Source organism: Mus musculus, chromosome 10, assembly GCF_000001635.26.
Source record: "Mus musculus strain C57BL/6J chromosome 10, GRCm38.p6 C57BL/6J".
NCBI classification, from domain to species: domain Eukaryota; kingdom Metazoa; phylum Chordata; class Mammalia; order Rodentia; family Muridae; genus Mus; species Mus musculus.
The window spans coordinates 75,967,214-75,985,266 of NC_000076.6; the positions used below are offsets into that span (position 1 = coordinate 75,967,214).

At 45.5% G+C, this 18,053-nt stretch overlaps 1 protein-coding gene across 13 annotated transcripts in view; it reads left to right on the forward strand.

Annotated features, from left to right (window-relative positions):
* Positions 1–18,053, forward strand: part of Gm5134 (predicted gene 5134) — a 55,096-nt gene that overhangs the window by 12,718 nt on the left and 24,325 nt on the right. For all 13 annotated transcript variants that reach the window (XR_001779540.2, XR_871715.3, XR_380409.4 and 10 more), the window contains 3 exons: positions 6,968–7,072; positions 9,099–9,204; positions 11,096–11,176. Coding sequence is in view for 10 of the 13 variants with exons in the window: in XM_017314010.2 (XP_017169499.1) it covers positions 6,968–7,072; positions 9,099–9,204; positions 11,096–11,176 (292 nt within the window). In the remaining 3 variants the exon portion in view is untranslated. The remainder of the gene's footprint in view (positions 1–6,967; positions 7,073–9,098; positions 9,205–11,095; positions 11,177–18,053) is intronic.

The window sequence follows — 18,053 nt, forward strand, 5'->3', positions numbered from 1 at the left end:
CTGTCTGAGACTAAATGTTGACATTCATTAGAAAGGGTAAAAAACCCGCATTGTATTAATTCAGGGATAAGCACATTGCTGTGACTTAGACAAGCAGCCTTCAGAGGCTTAGTCTCCATGTCCCGGTGCCACTGGGAGGTGGTAGACGCTTTAGAGATGTAGAGTGAGGAGTCTTCCAGTCATTTAGCCTCGGATGGAGTGTTAGGACCCCGGTCCAGTCTTCCCTCTTTTTCTTCTCTCCACAAAGTGGATAGCTTCCTCTACCACACACGTGCTATGATGCTATCACAGGGCCACAGCAACTGGCCCAACTGGCTATGGATCATGAGCCAAAATAAATACCTAAGGTATTGGTTACAGTAATAAAAAGCCACTATGCCGGGCTTTAACCTAATTTTTTTAAGTCATACATATCTTTAAATTTTTTCTATGATGTCTTCAGCTAAATCGTTAATCTATCCGAGTGGCAATGCTTTCTGGGAAATAGCCACTATTGTTACACATTGTGATTGCATTGCCTAGTGGGGAATTAGAAACCATGAGACAAAAACATAAAACAGCCGGGTGTGGTGGCACACGCCTTTAATTCCAGCACTCGGGAGGTAGAGGCAGGCGGATTTCTGAGTTCGAGGCCAGCCTGGTCTACAAAGTGAGCTACAGGACAGCCAGGGCTATACAGATTAACCCTGTCTCAAAAAACCAAAAAAAGAAAAAAAAAAAAAAACCAAAAAACAAAAAACAAACAAAACAAAAAACAAAAAAACAAAAAACAAAAATCCCAGGGTGATCAAGTCAGCAACAAGCGCAGTAAGACCTAGCAGTAGCAAGGGGTCTTCAGGAAACAGGAGACCCTCGAGCTTGGCTGACTGGTGAGTTTTCCTCGGGTTGCAAAACTAACTGCAGTTCCTCCTCCTGCATGGCTACCTCTAAGGTCTCTGTCTTCTGTCACACCTGTCAGTTCTGGATCCTCACCTGGACTCCTCCCTTGTTCTCAGGTTCTCGGATGTCACCCTTTGTCATGTGGAGCCCTCGGCTTTAGATCATCAGGACCAGCCCTTTCCTATGCTCTAACAGTTCACAAATGATGTAGATTTTGGGGTGGGCCAACTCAAAGCCCTGAATCTGGGTGATTGCTGAGCTTGTTAGCCTGCTGGGCTCTCCAGCATCTGTACCACCAGGGTGAGCCCTCCAGCCCAGCTCCGGCTAGGCTGGCTACCCAATGATGCCATTGGCTGGAGGCAGGGTCTACCCTTTGACTATCATACTGTCAGGGCTGACTCACCGTACTCAGGCATCCAGAGCCAGCTGCTCTGTGCACAGGGCACACTGGGTTGGGGACTTTTAATGACTGCTTTTATTTTACTAGGGGTTTTGGGTCTGTTTAAGTTGCTTATCTGATCCTGATTTAACGTTGATAAGTCATGTGTGTCAAGAAATGTATTCATTTCTTTTAGGTTTTCCAGTTAGGTGGAGTGTGGATTTTTAAAGTATGTCTTTATGCTCCTCTGAATTCCCCCAGTGTCTGTGGTGCTGGCACCCTTTTTCATCTGTAATTTTATTAATTTTTTTCTCTTTACATCTTTTAGTTAACTTGGCTAAATGTTTGCCAATCTTATTAATTTTTTCTCAGAGAACTAACTCTCCGTTTTTTTTGTTTCTGTTTTGATTCTTTGTATTTTTTTTTTAAATTACAATGTTATTGATTTACGCCCCGAGTTTGGTTATTTCTTGCTGACTACTCCTTTTGTTTTTGTTTTTGTTTTTGTTTTGTTTTTTTGTTTCTTGAGACAGGGTTTCTCTGTGTAGCCCTGGCTGTCCTGGAACTCACTCTGTAGACCAGGCTGGCCTCCAACTCAGAAATCTGCCTGCCTCTGCTTCCCGACATGCGCCACCAACGCCCAGCTGACTACTCCTTTTGGGGTGTTATTCCTTCTTTTGGCTCTAGAGCTTTCAGGCATGCTGTTAGGTTGCTAACAGGAGATCTCCAATTATTTTATTTTATTTTAATGTAGACACTTCGTACTATGAGCTTGCCTTTAGAACCTCCTTCGTGTGTCTCATAGGTCTGGGTGTGTTGTGTATTCGTTCTCCTTTTCTTTTTCTTTTTTCTTTAAATGATTTTATTTTATGTGTGAGGGTGTTTTGGTTTCAAGTATGTATATGCACCACGTATGTGCTCTGCCCATTTGTGGGGGTGGGGGGTTAGGGGTGTGGGAGAAGCAGTTCAGGGGAATCGCCAGGGAATGGATGATACAGGGAGGCGGAGTCTGCGACAGGGCTGGGAAGAAAAGGGAAAAGATTTCTTTTCTTTTTTTTTTTTTTTTTTTTTTTTGGTTTTTTGAGACAGGGTTTTTCTGTGTAGCCTTGGCTGTCCTGGAACTCACTCTGTAGACCAGGCTGGCCTCGAACTCAGAAATCTGCTTGCCTCTGCCTCCCGAGTGCTGAGATTAAAGGCGTGTGCCACCACACCGGGCAAGGGAAAAGATTTTAAAGGCGGACCAGAAGGACGGGAAAATGGCCCAGCTGAGCCCGGCTTCACACTGACCACGTGGATCCCAGGTAGTGAGTGTTTCTAGGTATTGACAGCTGACACAAAGAAACCGTAATGGGCTAGAGGCGGCATGAGAGGGCCACCGGAAGTGAAAGGACAGCTTTTCAAAGACTCTTAAAACTCTATGCTCAACATGTCTAAACGTGCCAAAAAGGTCGGAATCGTTGGGAAATACGGGACCCGCTATGGTGCCTCCCTCCCGGAAATAGTGATGAACATTGAAATCAGCCATGTACACTTGCTCCTTTGGTGGCAAGATCAAGATGAAGAGGCCAGCCGTTGGCATCTGGCACTGTGGCTCCTGCATGAAAACAGTGCCTGGCAGGGCTCGGACCTACAACACCACAGTGTTGCAGCCACAGTGAAGTCGGCCATCAGAAGACTGAAGGAACCGGAAAAACCAGTAAAAGCGCTACTGTCTGAGACTTCCCTAATAAATGGGTTATTTTACCTAAACAAACCAACAAAACAAAACCCAAAGCAATCAATCAAACAGAAAACTTCTATGACAAACAGGTTAGAATTAATATTTCAGAAAAAAAACCCTACAAATGCAAATAATCATGGGGAAAGATTTTTTTTTAAAGATTTATTTATTTATTTATTATATGTAAGTACACTGTAGCTGTCTTCAGACACTCCAGAAGAGGGAGTCAGATCTTGTTAGAGATGGTTGTGAGCCACCATGTGGTTGCTGGGAATTGAACTCTGGACCTTCGGAAGAGCAGTCAGGTGCTCTTACCCACTGAGCCATCTCACCAGCCCCCAGGGAAAGATTTTTATCATTAATAAGAACAAATGCTAGCTTGAAATCAGATACAACTTCAGGCTCCTTCTGCTCTCTCCTGAGATGCTCAGTGGGTTTCAGGCACCTGAGTAGAAAGAGGAGAGGCCCCAGGAAAAAAGCAATGTGTCCTACACATATCCACAAGCCCCAGAGATAGGAGGGGCCCAGAGACAATCTTCCACAAGGAACCACTCGGGAAAGATATCGAAGTCGTGGGGAGGCAGAAGGTGGAGATGAGACACAGGTTAGGCCTTGCTTGAGGTTCCCTGGGGAAGGCAAGGCAGAGAGGGGTAAACAGCTCTGGATTGCTCGGCTTGAGGAACACTTCATCAGGCTTGTGTTTCCAGGATTCCAGCAGAGGACTAATGTCTCCAGGAAGCACAGGCTGGGTGGAGAAGTGAGGCTCTGCACTGGTTAACTTACTGTCTAACTGGTTAACTGCACTGGTTAACTTACTGTCGAAAGCATGCTTCAACTCGGCCCTCAAGGAGGCCAAGTCTCTTCCCAACCAGAAAGACTTTAAAAGCAATTATTTTATTTAGATTTTTGTTATTGTTTTATGTGTTTGAGTGTTTTGCCTGTATGTATGTATACCACATGTATGCCTGGTGTCCAGAGAATCTGGAAAAGGGCATTGGACTCCCTGGAACTTGCTTCACAGAGAGTCGTGAGCTACCATGTTGGTGACGGGACCTGAACCCAAGTCCTCTGTTAGAGCAAGTCCTCTGTTAGAGCAAGTCCTCTGTTAGAGCAAGTCCTCTGTTAGAGTGCTCTCAACCATTGAGCCATCTCTCCAGCCCCTGGAAAGATCACTTTTTTTTATTTGTTTGTTTTGTTTTTCGAGACAGGGTTTTTTGTAGCCCTGGCTGTCCTGGAACTCACTTTGTAGACCAGGCTGGCCTCGAACTCAGAAATCCACCTGCCTCTGCCTCTGCCTCCCAGTCACTTTTAAAGATGCCAAAAAAGTCATAAAACAGAAAATTTAAGGGCTGGAGAGATGGCTCAGTGGTTGAGAGCACTGATTGCTCTTCCTAGAGGTCTTGAGTTCAATTCCCAGCAAACCACGTGGTGGCTCACAACCATCTGTAATGGGATTCAATGCCCTCTTCTGGTGTGTCTGAAGATGGCTACACTGTTCTCACATACATAAAATTAATTAATTAATTAATTTTAAAAAAAGTGTGTGCCACCACAAGCTTCAAGTAAGAAAAAAAAAACCAAAAAAAGCAACAGAAAATGTAAAAGTATCTGCAGCTACACCAGGATGGCTAAGAGACAAGTAGAAGTTCCAGCTGTGACATACACTATGGCTGGCTCCACACAGGATGTCTGATGAGTCCAGGGGTGCTATCTGGACAGATGCTTCCTTCACAGCTGGAAAGGAGATAGACCCGCTGACACCTTGAACTTGCAGCCTCTACAACTGAGAGACAATAGTTTCATGCACGTGAGAACACTGTCGCTGTCTTCAGACACACTAGAAGAGGGCATTGGATCCCCATTACAGATGGTTGTGAGCCACCATGTGGTTGCTGGGAATTGAACTCAGGACCTCTGGAAGAGCAGGTGGTGCTCTTAACCACTGAGCCATTTCTCCAGCCCGAAAGACAATAGTTAACCTGTTGTTTAAGCCACACCAAGCAGCGCTTCTCAATCTGTGGGTCACAACCCTTGGTGGTGGGGTGTGTAGAACCACCCTTTCACAGGGGTTGCCTAAGACCATCAGAAAACACAGACATTTACATTACAATTCAAAACAGCAGCAAAATTACAGCCATGGAGCTGGGCGTGGTGGCACACGCCTTTAACCCTAGCACTTGGGAGGCAGAGGCAGGCAGATTTCTGAGTTCGAGGTCAGCCTGGTCTACAAAGTGAGTTCCAGGACAGCCAGGGCTTTACAGAGAAACCCTGTCTCAAAAAAAAAAAATTACAGTCATGGAGTAGCAATGAAAATAATTTTATGGTTGGGGGTCACCACAACATGAGGAATTGTATTAGAGGGTTGTAGCATTAGGAAGGTTGAGGACCACTGAGCTAAACTGTTTTCACTTGTTATGGAAGCCCAAACAATCAACATGGAAACAGCATGGGGACTTTAGAACCTTCCTGGGAGAATGATTGACACATGGCAGCATATGACATAGAGCCAAAGAAAGGCTAAGAGAATGAAGCCTTTGTGAGCTTAGACAAACGTCTCTGGGCACTGTGAGGACCTCAGCCAAGTCCTTGTGAATCTGGTTGTCTTAGTTAGGGTTTCATTGCTGTGAACAGACACCATGACCAAGGCAATCCTTAGGAAGGACAATATGTAATTAGAGCTGGCTTACAGGTTCAGAGTTTAGTCCATTTTCATCAAGGCAGGAAGCATGGCAGCATCCAGGCAGGCATGGCTCTAGATGAGCTGAGAGTTCTACATCTTGTTCTAAAAGGCAACCAGAAGAAGACTGGCTTCCAGGCAGCTAGAAGAAGGGTCTCAAAGACCACCCCCAAAGTGACAAACTTCCTCAAACAAGGCCACACCCACTCCAACAAGACCACACCTCCCAATCGTGCCACTCCCTGGGCCAAGCGTATTCAAACCACCACACCGGTGGAGTTTGAGTTGGAGCTCACAAGAGACATATGAAGGTAGGCAGACAAGAGCACACAAACTAGCCAGGGCACAGGGAGGCAATATTCTCTTCCTGATTTACTTTTCTTGAGCCAGGAGCTGTTGGGGTCAAGTGGCACTGTAATCACTGAGGGCACAGTCCCTGTGCTCATGGTACACACTGCCCAAGATGACTGTGAAAAAACAGGATCCTCTGGGACACCACCCAAGATAACTGTAAAAAAACAGGATCCTCTGGGACACCACCATCTGACTGGAGTGTTCACACAAGGGCGGCTGAGAACTGCCTGAATTATCAGGTTCTATCTTCCACCAGCCAAACGTGACAAAGAACTCCTGTTTGTTCCATAATGGATAATTTATCATTATTGCACATTTACAATTAGCTGGGTTTCTCTCCACAGAGCCTGGAACCTAAGCTGCTGGTAGACAGCTGTCTCAGTCAGAATTCTACTACTGTGACAGAACACCATGACAAAAAAACAAGCTGGGGGGTGGTATTTGGCTTACACTTCAACATTGCCGTTCATAACTGAAGTCAGGAACTCACACAGGACAGGCAGGAGCTGATGCAGAGGCCATGGAGGGGTGCTGCTCCGCATAGCTTGTTCAGCTTGCTTTCTTATAGAAACCAGGACCACCAGCCCACGGAGGGGTGGGGGGCACCACCCTCAGTGGTCTGGGCCCTCCCCCATTGATCTCCGATTGAGAAAATGCCTTACAGCTCATGGAGGCATTTCCTCAACGGAGGCTCCCTCCTCTCTGATGACGCTTTAATAACTGTGGCATTCACTAAGTTGTTCATGTAACTCTCTATCAGGTTGGCGCACAAAACCAGCCAGTACAGAGCTATACTGCCTCTCCTCCCTCCTTGATCACACCTCAACTGGCGCCAAAGGCAGCAATCCCACATCTTGTACTCCGGAGCTGTCTCCACCATCCGGCAGGAAAGGCCATCCCGTGACCTGCCTCCTGACCGCTCACTGTCTGACAGCATCTTGCTCTGTTGCCTTTGCAGGTGGTGACATTGCCAGAATATCTGAAGAAGAGGTTTGGCAGCCTCCGCATCCAGCTGTTCTTCACTTTCATTTTCTTAATCGTCTATATCTTCAGCAGGATCTCGGTGAGTCTTTGCACAAGGAGAAGGGACTGTCTGGGCAAGTCCTTGGAATGCCTCTCCACAGAGGTGACCTTCCTCCTCTGAGGAATGATGGGGAGGGAGTGTCATCTAAGCAAAACTGTGTCAAGACCATCCAGTGATCTCTCTCTCTCTCTCTCTCTCTCTCTCTCTCTCTCTCTCTCTCTCTCTCTCTCTTTCTTTAATGTATGTGAGTACACCATAGCTGTACTGATGGTTGTGAGCCATAATGCAGTTGCTGGGAATTTGAATTCAGGACTTCTGCTCTCTCCAGCCTAAAGATTTATTTATTATTACATCTAAATACACTGTAGCTATCTTCAGACAGCACCAGAAGAGGGCGTCAGATCTCATTATGGATGGTTGTGAGCCACCATGTAGTTGCTGAGATTTGAACTCAGGATCTCTGGAAGAGCAGTCAGTGCTCTTAACCACTGAGCCATCTCTCCCACCCCCTGTTATTCTTTTTATAATGAGCACAGTACCAGTGTGTGAAAGTAATTTATCGGTGTATTTGCTTATTAAGTGTCTTCTCCATTTCCATTCAAGTGACCTGAGGCCATGGGCCTTTTCTGAGGTGTTGACTGCACTGCCTCCCAAACCTAGTTTTGCACTGAGCAGATGGTTTTCACTAACCAAATGAGCGGCACTTACCACATTATCTTTATCACACACGACCTCAGTGAGGACAGAAACTAAGCTTTACCAATCTTTGTCTTCATTGTGGGAATAAATCCTTGGATGAATCTCTGCCCATTTTTTCTTTTTAGTATTCTTTTAAAGATTTATTTATTATTATTAAATACACTGTCACTGTCTTCAGACACACCAAAAGAAGGTGTCAAATCTCATTACGGATGGTTATGAGCCACCATGTGGTTGCTGGGATTTGAACTCAGGACCTTTGGAAGAATAGTCAGTGCTGTTATCTGCTGAGCCATCTCACCAGCCCTTAGAATTTTTTTTTTAAGATTTATTTACTTGCCAGGGCTATACAGAGAAACCCTGTCTCGAAAAACCAAAAACCAAACCAAACCAAATGTATTTACTTTATATAGATGAGTGCTCTATTTGCATATACACCTGAGTGCCAGAAGAGGGCATCAGATCCCATTACGGATGGTTGTGAGCCACCATGTGGTTGCAGGGGGAATTGAACTCAGTACTTCTGGAAGAACAATCAGGCTCTTAACTGCTGAACGATCTCTCTCCAGCCCCATCTGTACTCATTTTATACCTGACTTTGGAAGGCAGAAAAACAAAGAGAAAGGGCAGCCAGGTAACGTCTGTACAGGTGACTCAAGGTCGGTGTCAGCTCAGCCAGTGGATGACAAACCCGGTCAGCAGGCCAATCCAAGGAATGGCTGCTCTGTGTAACCCTTGGGGGTGAGACCGACTCTCATACCTAATTTAAAGGGTTGTAAAAACTAGAGGCAGTGTGCTGTACAGCCCTCAAAGCCTACAACATTTATCATGTGGTCGTGTACAAAAAGTTTGCCAACCTCGGAGCTTGTTAAACGTATGGGTTCGAGTGAATTTGGTAGTCATCTAAAAGAACAGAGAACTGAAAGTCTCTGTTGATGTCTGAGGCCCTAGCTGCCTCGAGGCTGGCCAAGCACTGCTGGGGCCCTCACTTTGTTCTCAGCTCTTCTTCTACATACAGTGGCGTCTTGGATGTCTGGGACTGAGAACCTGTTATCTCTGGCCTCTGTGAGGCCCAGAGACCTCGGATTGCCCCCGTCCACCTCCCTGAGGACTGGGTCCATAGCTTCACACAGACAGAAACCCACCGTGGAGAGTCTGAGCAGCCCTCCCCATCTGCCCACCCAGAGCACTGGAACTCTGGCAGAAGGTGGTTTCTCTCCCACCCTCTTTATCCCCCCATGCCCGCTGCCCCACACAGCCCAGGGGCCACCTCTTTCACATGGCTTCCAAGGCTCCTTTCATATTGGGGTGCTTGTTAATTCTGCTGGAGACTAAGGTGCATCTGCTAACCTTGCTCCCGTTTCAGATGGAGATTGGCTTTGGCGCCATGTTCTTGAAAATGGTTTGGGACACTGATATTTACCAGACCATGTTGACCGTGCTGACGATCATCGGCATGTATACCATCACAGGTGAGGTCGCTCTAACCACACGGGAATTTATACTGACAACACTCACTCAGCAGAGTACTAGGAACTACTGGGGCTTCCCCAAGTCTGTAGATGTCACGAAGAATAATGGTCGGAGGTACCTCTAGGAATCATATTGGGTTGGATCAATCTCCTTGAAGAGCGATTGATAGACAGGTCAGCAGCGATCACATTTATGGGGAAATAGGGCATGACACTGTGGGTGGCCAGGTGACAAAGTGGGAGCACACAAAGCAAATGAAGGGAAATGAGGTAGGCTCTGGAGGAGGCCACCTGTTCAAGCCTTCAGATGGGCTCTTTTAGAAAGACGATTCTCAGACAGGGCGGTCCCTGGAGGCAGTATGGGCCATGGACATCAACATGGTTTCGGGAGGCAGCCAGCACAGGCTACTTAGGTCCATATTCCCCGCCCCCTGCCCCACCTCTCAAGCCTCAGAGCCCACAGTACATCAATAAGGCCTCCGTCAGCAGCACCGAGTGTGGACATCCGAATGACAGGGATGCTGAAGAGTATCTCTATGCAATTGACGTAATTGACGGTTACTGAAGGGAGAGGGGTTGGGGAGGGACTCGCTTCTGTTTCAGGGGCAGACCTTTGCAAGTTTGACCTGCTCTAGTGCCTATATGGACCACACAGCTTGGACTTTAAAAATATCTATCTATCTATCTATCTATCTATCTATCTATCTATCTATCATCTATCTATTCTTTACTTGGGGAGGCCATTAGGGTGGGTGGAGGCAGACCTGGAAGAACTAGGAAGCATGGGGATACATTATGCGAAATTCCCAGATGGTCAATAAAAATATTATGCTATATATATATATATAAAGGCAAATCTCACATCTGCAGCCTCTGCCTAGGGTAGAAGCTCTCAACAGCCATTTTTATTCTACACAGTGTGACCAGAGGTCAAGGAGAGAGAATCAGGGAGAGAAAGTGGTCAGCAAGTTTCCCAGTAGTGGCAAGGAGTCTAAATTGGCTTTTTCTTCCTAGCGGTGATGCTTGGAGACAAGTTAGGGTTGTTAAAAGTGGGCAGGGGCGGGGTGTGGAGGCGTACTCCTTTAATCCCAGCACTCAGGAGGCAGAGGCAGGCGGATTTCTGAGTTCGAGGCCAGCCTCATCTACAGAGTGAGTTCCAGGACAGTGGGCAGGGACTGAGGGAAGGTGCTATTGAGGGGGTAGACTCCAGGGCCGGCGCTTCCAGACTGAGTCTCTGGGATCAAAGATATACATGTTTGATTAGGAAACTGGTCAGAGTTTATTTTTTTATTTATTTAAAAACCATGGAGAGCAAAAGAAAATTGGGACATAGAAAGTGTAACTATTCTACCGCTTCGATGTGTCTTCTGTTGCTGTTGCTGTCTGGGGATGGATAACATCATGTGGACACGGAAAAGAAGGAACCGTTAGTGAATCAAGACAAACACACCTGAAACAAACGGGCGAGCGAGTGGCACATTAACTCGGGAACTGCCCACAACTGCTCTCTTATTACACTACAAAAATGTACGTGTAGGCACAGAACAGTGAGATTTCTGAAAAACTGTATCGCGTTAGCACCCTCAGAATTTATCCCATTGCTTTTAGTGGGAGTTTTATTGGTTCACCAAAGTTGGCAAAACTGAAAAAAAAAAAAAATCCCCCCAAAGCCCAGGAATTATGGGAGGGAAAGAGGGAGGGAAAGAGGGAGGGAAAGAGGGAGGGAAGAAAGGAGGGGAGGGGGAGAGGGATGAGCTAGATTTAGCAGATGCAAATCTGTAAGGAATCTGAAAGGAGATGGGGTGGGGGGCAGGACATACCGCATAGGCAACTGAGAGGTTGCTATGAGCAGGAAGTACTTGTGGCTTTTCTTTTTTTCCTTCCTCTTCAGGTGGCCTGGCCACTGTGGCTTACGTTGAGAGCTTACAAGCTGGTATCATGATTTTGGGCTCAGCCTTGTTAATGGGTTATGGTGAGTAAACACCCCACCCCTCCCATCCCATCCCCCCAGGCGAAATCTTTGAATCTAGGGTTACACTGGGGGGTAGGGGGGCGTCATGAGCTGCCACATCTTATGCATCTTAAGGGGGTGAAGATGAAGTGACTGAACTAGTCAGAACCCAAGAGCAGGTCAAAGGTCATGCACCCTCACTGCAGGGGTAAGGGGTGGGGGTGACGTGGTGAAGTGCAGATGGTGGACTCCAGGGCTGTGGTCCAGCACGCTCCTCCCCAGCCCATATGTTGTCCTTGGTCTCCAGTTGGAAGCCCCTTCCGTTTGCCTGCTCAGGTCCAGAAGAGCCACCCCCTGCTGTGTGATTCTACTCACCCAAATCGCTGCCACACAGGACACCCTGCTGTCCCCATAGACCTCAACGATTGCTTCACGAGTAAATCACACACACTTCATCCAAAAGTTCTGGCGCTCACACAAAGTGTTCTTTACAGAAAGTACAGCCGGAAGAGTTAAGGCTGTACTAAATGAGAATAAATAGCCAATTCAGAGGGTTCAGCAGAGTGGAAGGGACAGGCGCACTTGTGGTATATGTGCAGCCTCAGAGAGAAGACACTAAACACTCTATTTAATACTAGCTGTAAGCTGGGTGGAGATAGGCAGCCTTTTGCAGAGTCCTTTTGTTCCCACTTTGCTCAGACTGTTTACCAAGAGTGACTTTTGAGCTGTAACAAGTGACACATGCACACACACGCACGCATGCACACACACATGTACCCCCCTTCTTCTGGTTTTCATCCAGCCTGTAAGGGTTTTGCTCATTTTTTTTAAGAGGATTTATTTCTTTATTATATGTAAGTACACTGTAGCTGTCTTCAGACACCTCAGAAGAGGGCATCAGATCTCATTATGGATGGTTGTGAGCCACCATGTGGTTGCTGGGATTTGAACTCAGGACCTCTGGAAGAGCAGCCAGTGCTCTTAACTGCTGAGCCATCTCTCCAGCCGGTTTTGCTCATTTTAACAGGCTGAAAAAGTGTCTCATTTCTCAGAGTTGTTTTACTCCTTAACTCCCAGATATGGTAAGATTGAGCACTTTTCGGTTAATTTAGTTTCCTTTTTTATTACTGGCTCATGATGCTTACTGTATTTCTTCCCAGAACTTCCTTTTGGCCACTGATGTATGCATGAGAATGGTTGTGAGCTGGAAGCAAATATGTTCTTTCAGGCTGAGAGCCAGTCTCTGTGTTGTTTGTATGCATGCATGTGGTGGTGCTGGGAAAAGATGGAGGAGTGTGCATGTGCAGAAGTGTGGCGAGAAGCAGGAGGAGAGTCTGTTGTTTTGCTTTAGCACTTTTGCTAGGATTCCCAACTCTAACTCCCTGACGCTAGGCTAGAAAGGCCCAGAATTCCTCTCATCTTCACATGAGCCCTACAAGGCTGTGGTCACACAGCCACACTTGCCTCTTACAACTTTGATGTTTCTTCTTTTGGGAATTTCATATGTAGATACTGTATCCCATTTCCGTCCTCCCTGTGTCCCCTGATGTGCCTTCTCACGTTCATGACCCCTGATTTTTAAATTATTATTTTTATATGTATGCACATGTGAATTTATGAACACACTAGTGTTGCTCATCTGCAAATGCGTTTAAGACTGACTGAACAGAACTGGATAACCCGTCATAGGGCTTGCAGAGGACTAATTCTCCCTGTCTCAGCATCCGTTAATCACCTGTAGCTCACCAGGCGTGGTGGCGCACACCTTTAATTCCAGCACTCAGGAGGCAGAGGCAGGCAGATTTCTGAGTTCGAGGCCATCCTGGTCTACAAAGTTAGTTCCAGGACAGCCAAGGCTACACAGAGAAACCCTGTCTCAAAAAACAAAAACAACAACAACAAAAAATCACCTGTAGCTCTTCATCTAGGGATGAGAGGTTGACCTTTGAAACTAAAAAGCCAAACGAAACTGAGAAGTGAGATACTCTTTCAGCCTATCAGATGAACAAAATTCTTAAAGTCTTAAAACATCAAGCACTGGTTGGAGTAGGGTTAGGAAATAAATTAGTCTCATTTCCCACACCCACATGGGCACACCAACTAGTGATGTCATCAAACAGGCCTCGTTTAGGTGCTCAAACTGTCGAGATTTCACGGGCTCAGCTTCCTTCCCATATAAAGAAGACACTATTTTACAGAAGACCTTCAAGCCTTTCAGCTCTTGCCATCTTTCTGCCAGCTTCTTCTGAGGCATTCCTTGAGGCGTAGGTTTAGGGGCTGCTCAGAGATGTATCAGTTGGGGTGGGCACTCTAATTACTGGAAGGAGCTATGGGGGGTCAGGAGGAGTCATCAATACTCCTACCCAGCTGTAATGTGTGTGAACCACAACAATGATAGAAATGGAAAGATAATACCAAAGTGCAGTTATGACACTTATCTTGGGTGTAACCCAGGTAGACTTAAGGCCCTCTCAATAGGAGAGGCAGTAATGTAGACGTACCCCACTCCCTGTGGCCGAGGAGGCCATGGGTCCTAGAGAACTAATTACTGCCACTGCCTCAAAGCTGTGTCATTTCTAACTACATTCTAAACACTCATCCTTAGACCCACAGACAGGTGTGGTTCTCACCCCTCACCAATGAAGCTTCGTTTTCATTACAGAAAGCTACAACAAGTTAAAGTGCAGAAATCAACATATCTGGCTTCTCCCGTGGCTGCTGAGAATCTGCACTTGGGTCCTCATAAATATACAAGAGGTGCCCATATCCTCTGAGCCACGTCCCTAGCCCTCAGTCTGAGACATAACATAATTTGTACATTTCAAATTTTAAGTTCAAGTTTGTCACTTTCTATTTCTTCTCCTATTTTGTTAAAATGCATTTAAATCACCCAACGTTCATAAAGATATTCTCCTGTTATAATTTTGTATTCTATCTTTTGTTATTGGATGTGAATTTTCTTTTCAGAAATTCAGTGATGTGTCTTTTATTAATTTTATACTCTTTCATTGGCGAATATTAACTTCCAGATAGATCTGAATTCATACAAAAACTGAGTCTGTTTCAAGGGAACATGCGTTGACGTGCCAAGATAAAATAAAACATAGTTAAGTAGATGTTTTAGTAGATTTTAAATACTACTTTGATGTTAAGATTTTGTGCCACCCAGGACCCTAAGGGAGAATGCCATAAGTTCTGGAGGTGGTGGGCGCCATGCAGGAAGAGCCACAGTGGGCAAGTGAGCTCCCTGGAGACAGCCCACGGTCCTGCTTGGCTGCACTGGGTATGCTCTGGTGAGGCACCACTCCAGAGACTTCATCCCAGGATTGCTTCTTACTCTTTTTTTTTTTTTTTTTTCCATTTTTTATTAGGTATTTAGCTCATTTACATTTCCAATGCTATACCAAAAGTCCCCCTTACCCACCCACCCCCACTCCCCTACCCACCCACTCCCCCCCTTTGGCCCTGGCGTTCCCCTGTACCGGGGCACACAAAGTCTGCGTGTCCAATGGGCCTCTCTTTCCAGTGATGGCCGACTAGGCCATCTTTTGATACATATGCAGCTAGAGTCAAGAGCTCAGGGGTACTGGTTAGTTCATAATGTTTTTCCACCTATAGGGTTGAAGATCCCTTTAGCTCCTTGGATACTTTCTCTAGCTCCTCCATTGGGAGCCCTGTGATCCATCCTTTAGCTGACTGTGAGCATCCACTTCTGTGTTTGCTAGGCCCCGGGATAGTCTCACAAGAGACAGCTACATCTGGGTCCTTTCGATAAAATCTTGCTAGTATATGCAATGGTGTCAGCGTTTGGATGCTGATTATGGGGTGGATCCCTGGATATGGCAGTCTCTACATGGTCCATCCTTTCATCTCAGCTCCAAACTTTGTTTCTGTAACTCCTTCCATGGGGTGTTTTGTTCCCACTTCTAAGGAGGGGCATAGTGTCCACACTTCAGTCTTCATTTTTCTTGAGTTTCATGTGTTTAGGAAATTGTATCTTATATCGTGGGTATCCTAGGTTTTGGGCTAGTATCCACTTATCAGTGAGTACATATTGTGTGAGTTCCTTTGTGATTGTGTTACCTCACTCAGGATGATGCTCTCCAGGTCCATCCATTTGTCTAGGAATTTCATAAATTCATTCTTTTTAATAGCTGAGTAGTACTCCATTGTGTAGATGTACCACATTTTCTGTATCCATTCCTCTGTTGAGGGGCATCTGGGTTCTTTCCAGTTTCTGGCTATTATAAATAAGGCTGCTATGAACATAGTGGAGCATGTGTCCTTCTTACCAGTTGGGGCTTCTTCTGGATATATGCCCAGGAGAGGTATTGCTGGATCCTCCGGTAGTACTATGTCCAATTTTCTGAGGAACCGCCAGACTGATTTCCAGAGTGGTTGTACAAGCCTGCAATCCCACCAACAATGGAGGAGTGTTCCTCTTTCTCCACATCCTCGCCAGCATCTGCTGTCACCTGAATTTTTGATCTTAGCCATTCTCACTGGTGTGAGGTGGAATCTCAGGGTTGTTTTAATTTGCATTTCCCTGATGATTAAGGATGTTGAACATTTTTTCAGGTGCTTCTCTGCCATTCGGTATTCCTCAGGTGAGAATTCTTTGTTCAGTTCTGAGCCCCATTTTTTAAGGGGGTTATTTGATTTTCTGAGGTCCACCTTCTTGAGTTCTTTATATATGTTGGATATTAGTCCCCTATCTGATTTAGGATAGGTAAAGATCCTTTCCCAGTCTGTTGGTGGTCTTTTTGTCTTATAGACAGTGTCTTTTGCCTTGCAGAAACTTTGGAGTTTCATTAGGTCCCATTTGTCAATTCTCGATCTTACAGCACAAGCCATTGCTGTTCTGTTCAGGAACCTTCTCATGTTTGTCATTGCCATTGCCTTAGTTAGGGTTTTACTGCTGTGAACAGACACCATGACCAAGGCAACTCTTGTGAGGACATTTAATTGGGGCTGGCTTACAGGTTCAGAGGTTCAGTCCATTATCATCAAGGCGGGAACAAGGCAGCATCCAGGCAGGCATGGTGCAGGAGGAACTGAGAGTTCTACATCTTCATCTGTGGCTGCTAGCAGAAGACTGGCTTCCAGGTAGCTAGGATGAGAGTCTTAAAGCCCACACCCACAGCGACACACCCACTTCAACAAGACCACACCCACTCCAACAAGGCCACACCTTCTAATTCTGCCACTCCCTGGGCAGAGCACATACAAACCATCACAGCCACACTCCGCATTCATTTGGCATGGTGTGAGTGGACATCAGGAGACTCTCACTGGCTATAGCCTGGAGAGATTACTTCCTGGGTGATAGCCCACTCTGTTGGGCAAATGTCTTGCAGATCAATACGAAGATGAATGTTCTGACTTGATTTAAGTAGTCTTAGGAAGTTAGCTTGATTTAAATAGTTTTGGGAGAGTTTAGGGTAGTTGATAGAAAGCATAAAGTTAAGAAGTTAGGACAGGTAATAGAAAGTTTTAAGGTAGAATCAAGAATGAAGTTTGTGCCTTCCTGATAGTTTGGCTTGAGTTAGAGAAGGGAGCACAGTGAGTGTTCGTGCATCACAAGCATGTAATTGTAGAGGCAAGAACAGGCTTGGGACAGGTTAAAATGAACGAAGAAAGCATCCACTCTAGGTTAAGCCTGAGTTCCTTGATCTTGTGATCTAGGGATGAGGTAACAGGTTTTCGCTGTGTACCAGGTTATAATAAAGAGCAAATAATTCTATTATGGGTACAAGAAAGGAAGACTAGCCAGCCACGCTGATCAGGACTTCAGAAATGTAATGTGAGATAGATGGCCTGCTCCATAGTAAGTACAGGTCATTGTCACCCAAGCAAAGGGAGACGCTTGCTGCTATAGACTCGACCTGCTTAAACCTTGTTAATATGTGACCAAAAAGTTACTGCTTTGCTATCACAATGAGCTTGTGGAAAGAAAGGTTGGTGAGAATTGTTAAGTTAGATATAAGCTTTATATAAGAAATATGTAATCGATATCCTGTTGTGATTTCCTTTTGCCTAATGATTTTAATCTGTTTTCAAAGAATATGTTTTTGTGGTAACTGTCCCTGGAAAATGTGTAACTTGTGGTTATGAGGTAATTTTCTGCCTAATAGAAAAAACTTTGTCTTAAGGGGTATAAGGAGGGATTAAGAGAAGAAATAAATTGCTGGAGCTTGCCTTTTGCTTCAGGCATTGTGTGTGTGTGTGTGTGTGTGTGTGTGTGTGTGTGTGTGTGTGTATGTGTGAGTGTGTGTATGAGTGTGTATGTGAGTGTGTGATAGTGTGTAATTGTGTGTATGTGAGGGTGTGATAGTGTGTAATTGTATGTGAGTGTGTATGTGAGTGTGTGTGAGAGTGTGTAATTGTGTGTATGAATATGTGAATGTTTGAGTGTGTATGAGTGTGTGATAGTGTGTAATTGTGTGTATGTGAGTGTGTGTGTGAGTGTGTAATTGTATGTATGAATATGTGAGTGTGTGAGTGTATGTGTGAGTGTGTGTATGAGTGTGTATGTGAGTGTGTGAGAGAGTGTGTGAGAGTATGTAATTGTGTGTGTGAGTGTGTTTGTGTGTGTGTGTGTATGTGTGTGTGAGTGTGTATGTGTGTGTGTGAGTGTAATTGTGTATATGAGTATGTGATTGTGTGTGAGAGTGTGTGAGTGTGTGTGAGTGTGTGTGTGTGCTTGATTTTCTTCCTTTCTTTTCTCTAATAACTGGCTGCCATAGCCAGCAGCCTCTCTCAGTATCTGGACTGACTCTCAGTGCTGACCCCCCATTAACTGCCTGCCTCGGTTTACCTGTGATGCCAAAGCTGGTCTTTGACATGGAGGAAAGTTTAACTAAGATGTGTAACATTTTCTTGGCATTTAATGGAAAAG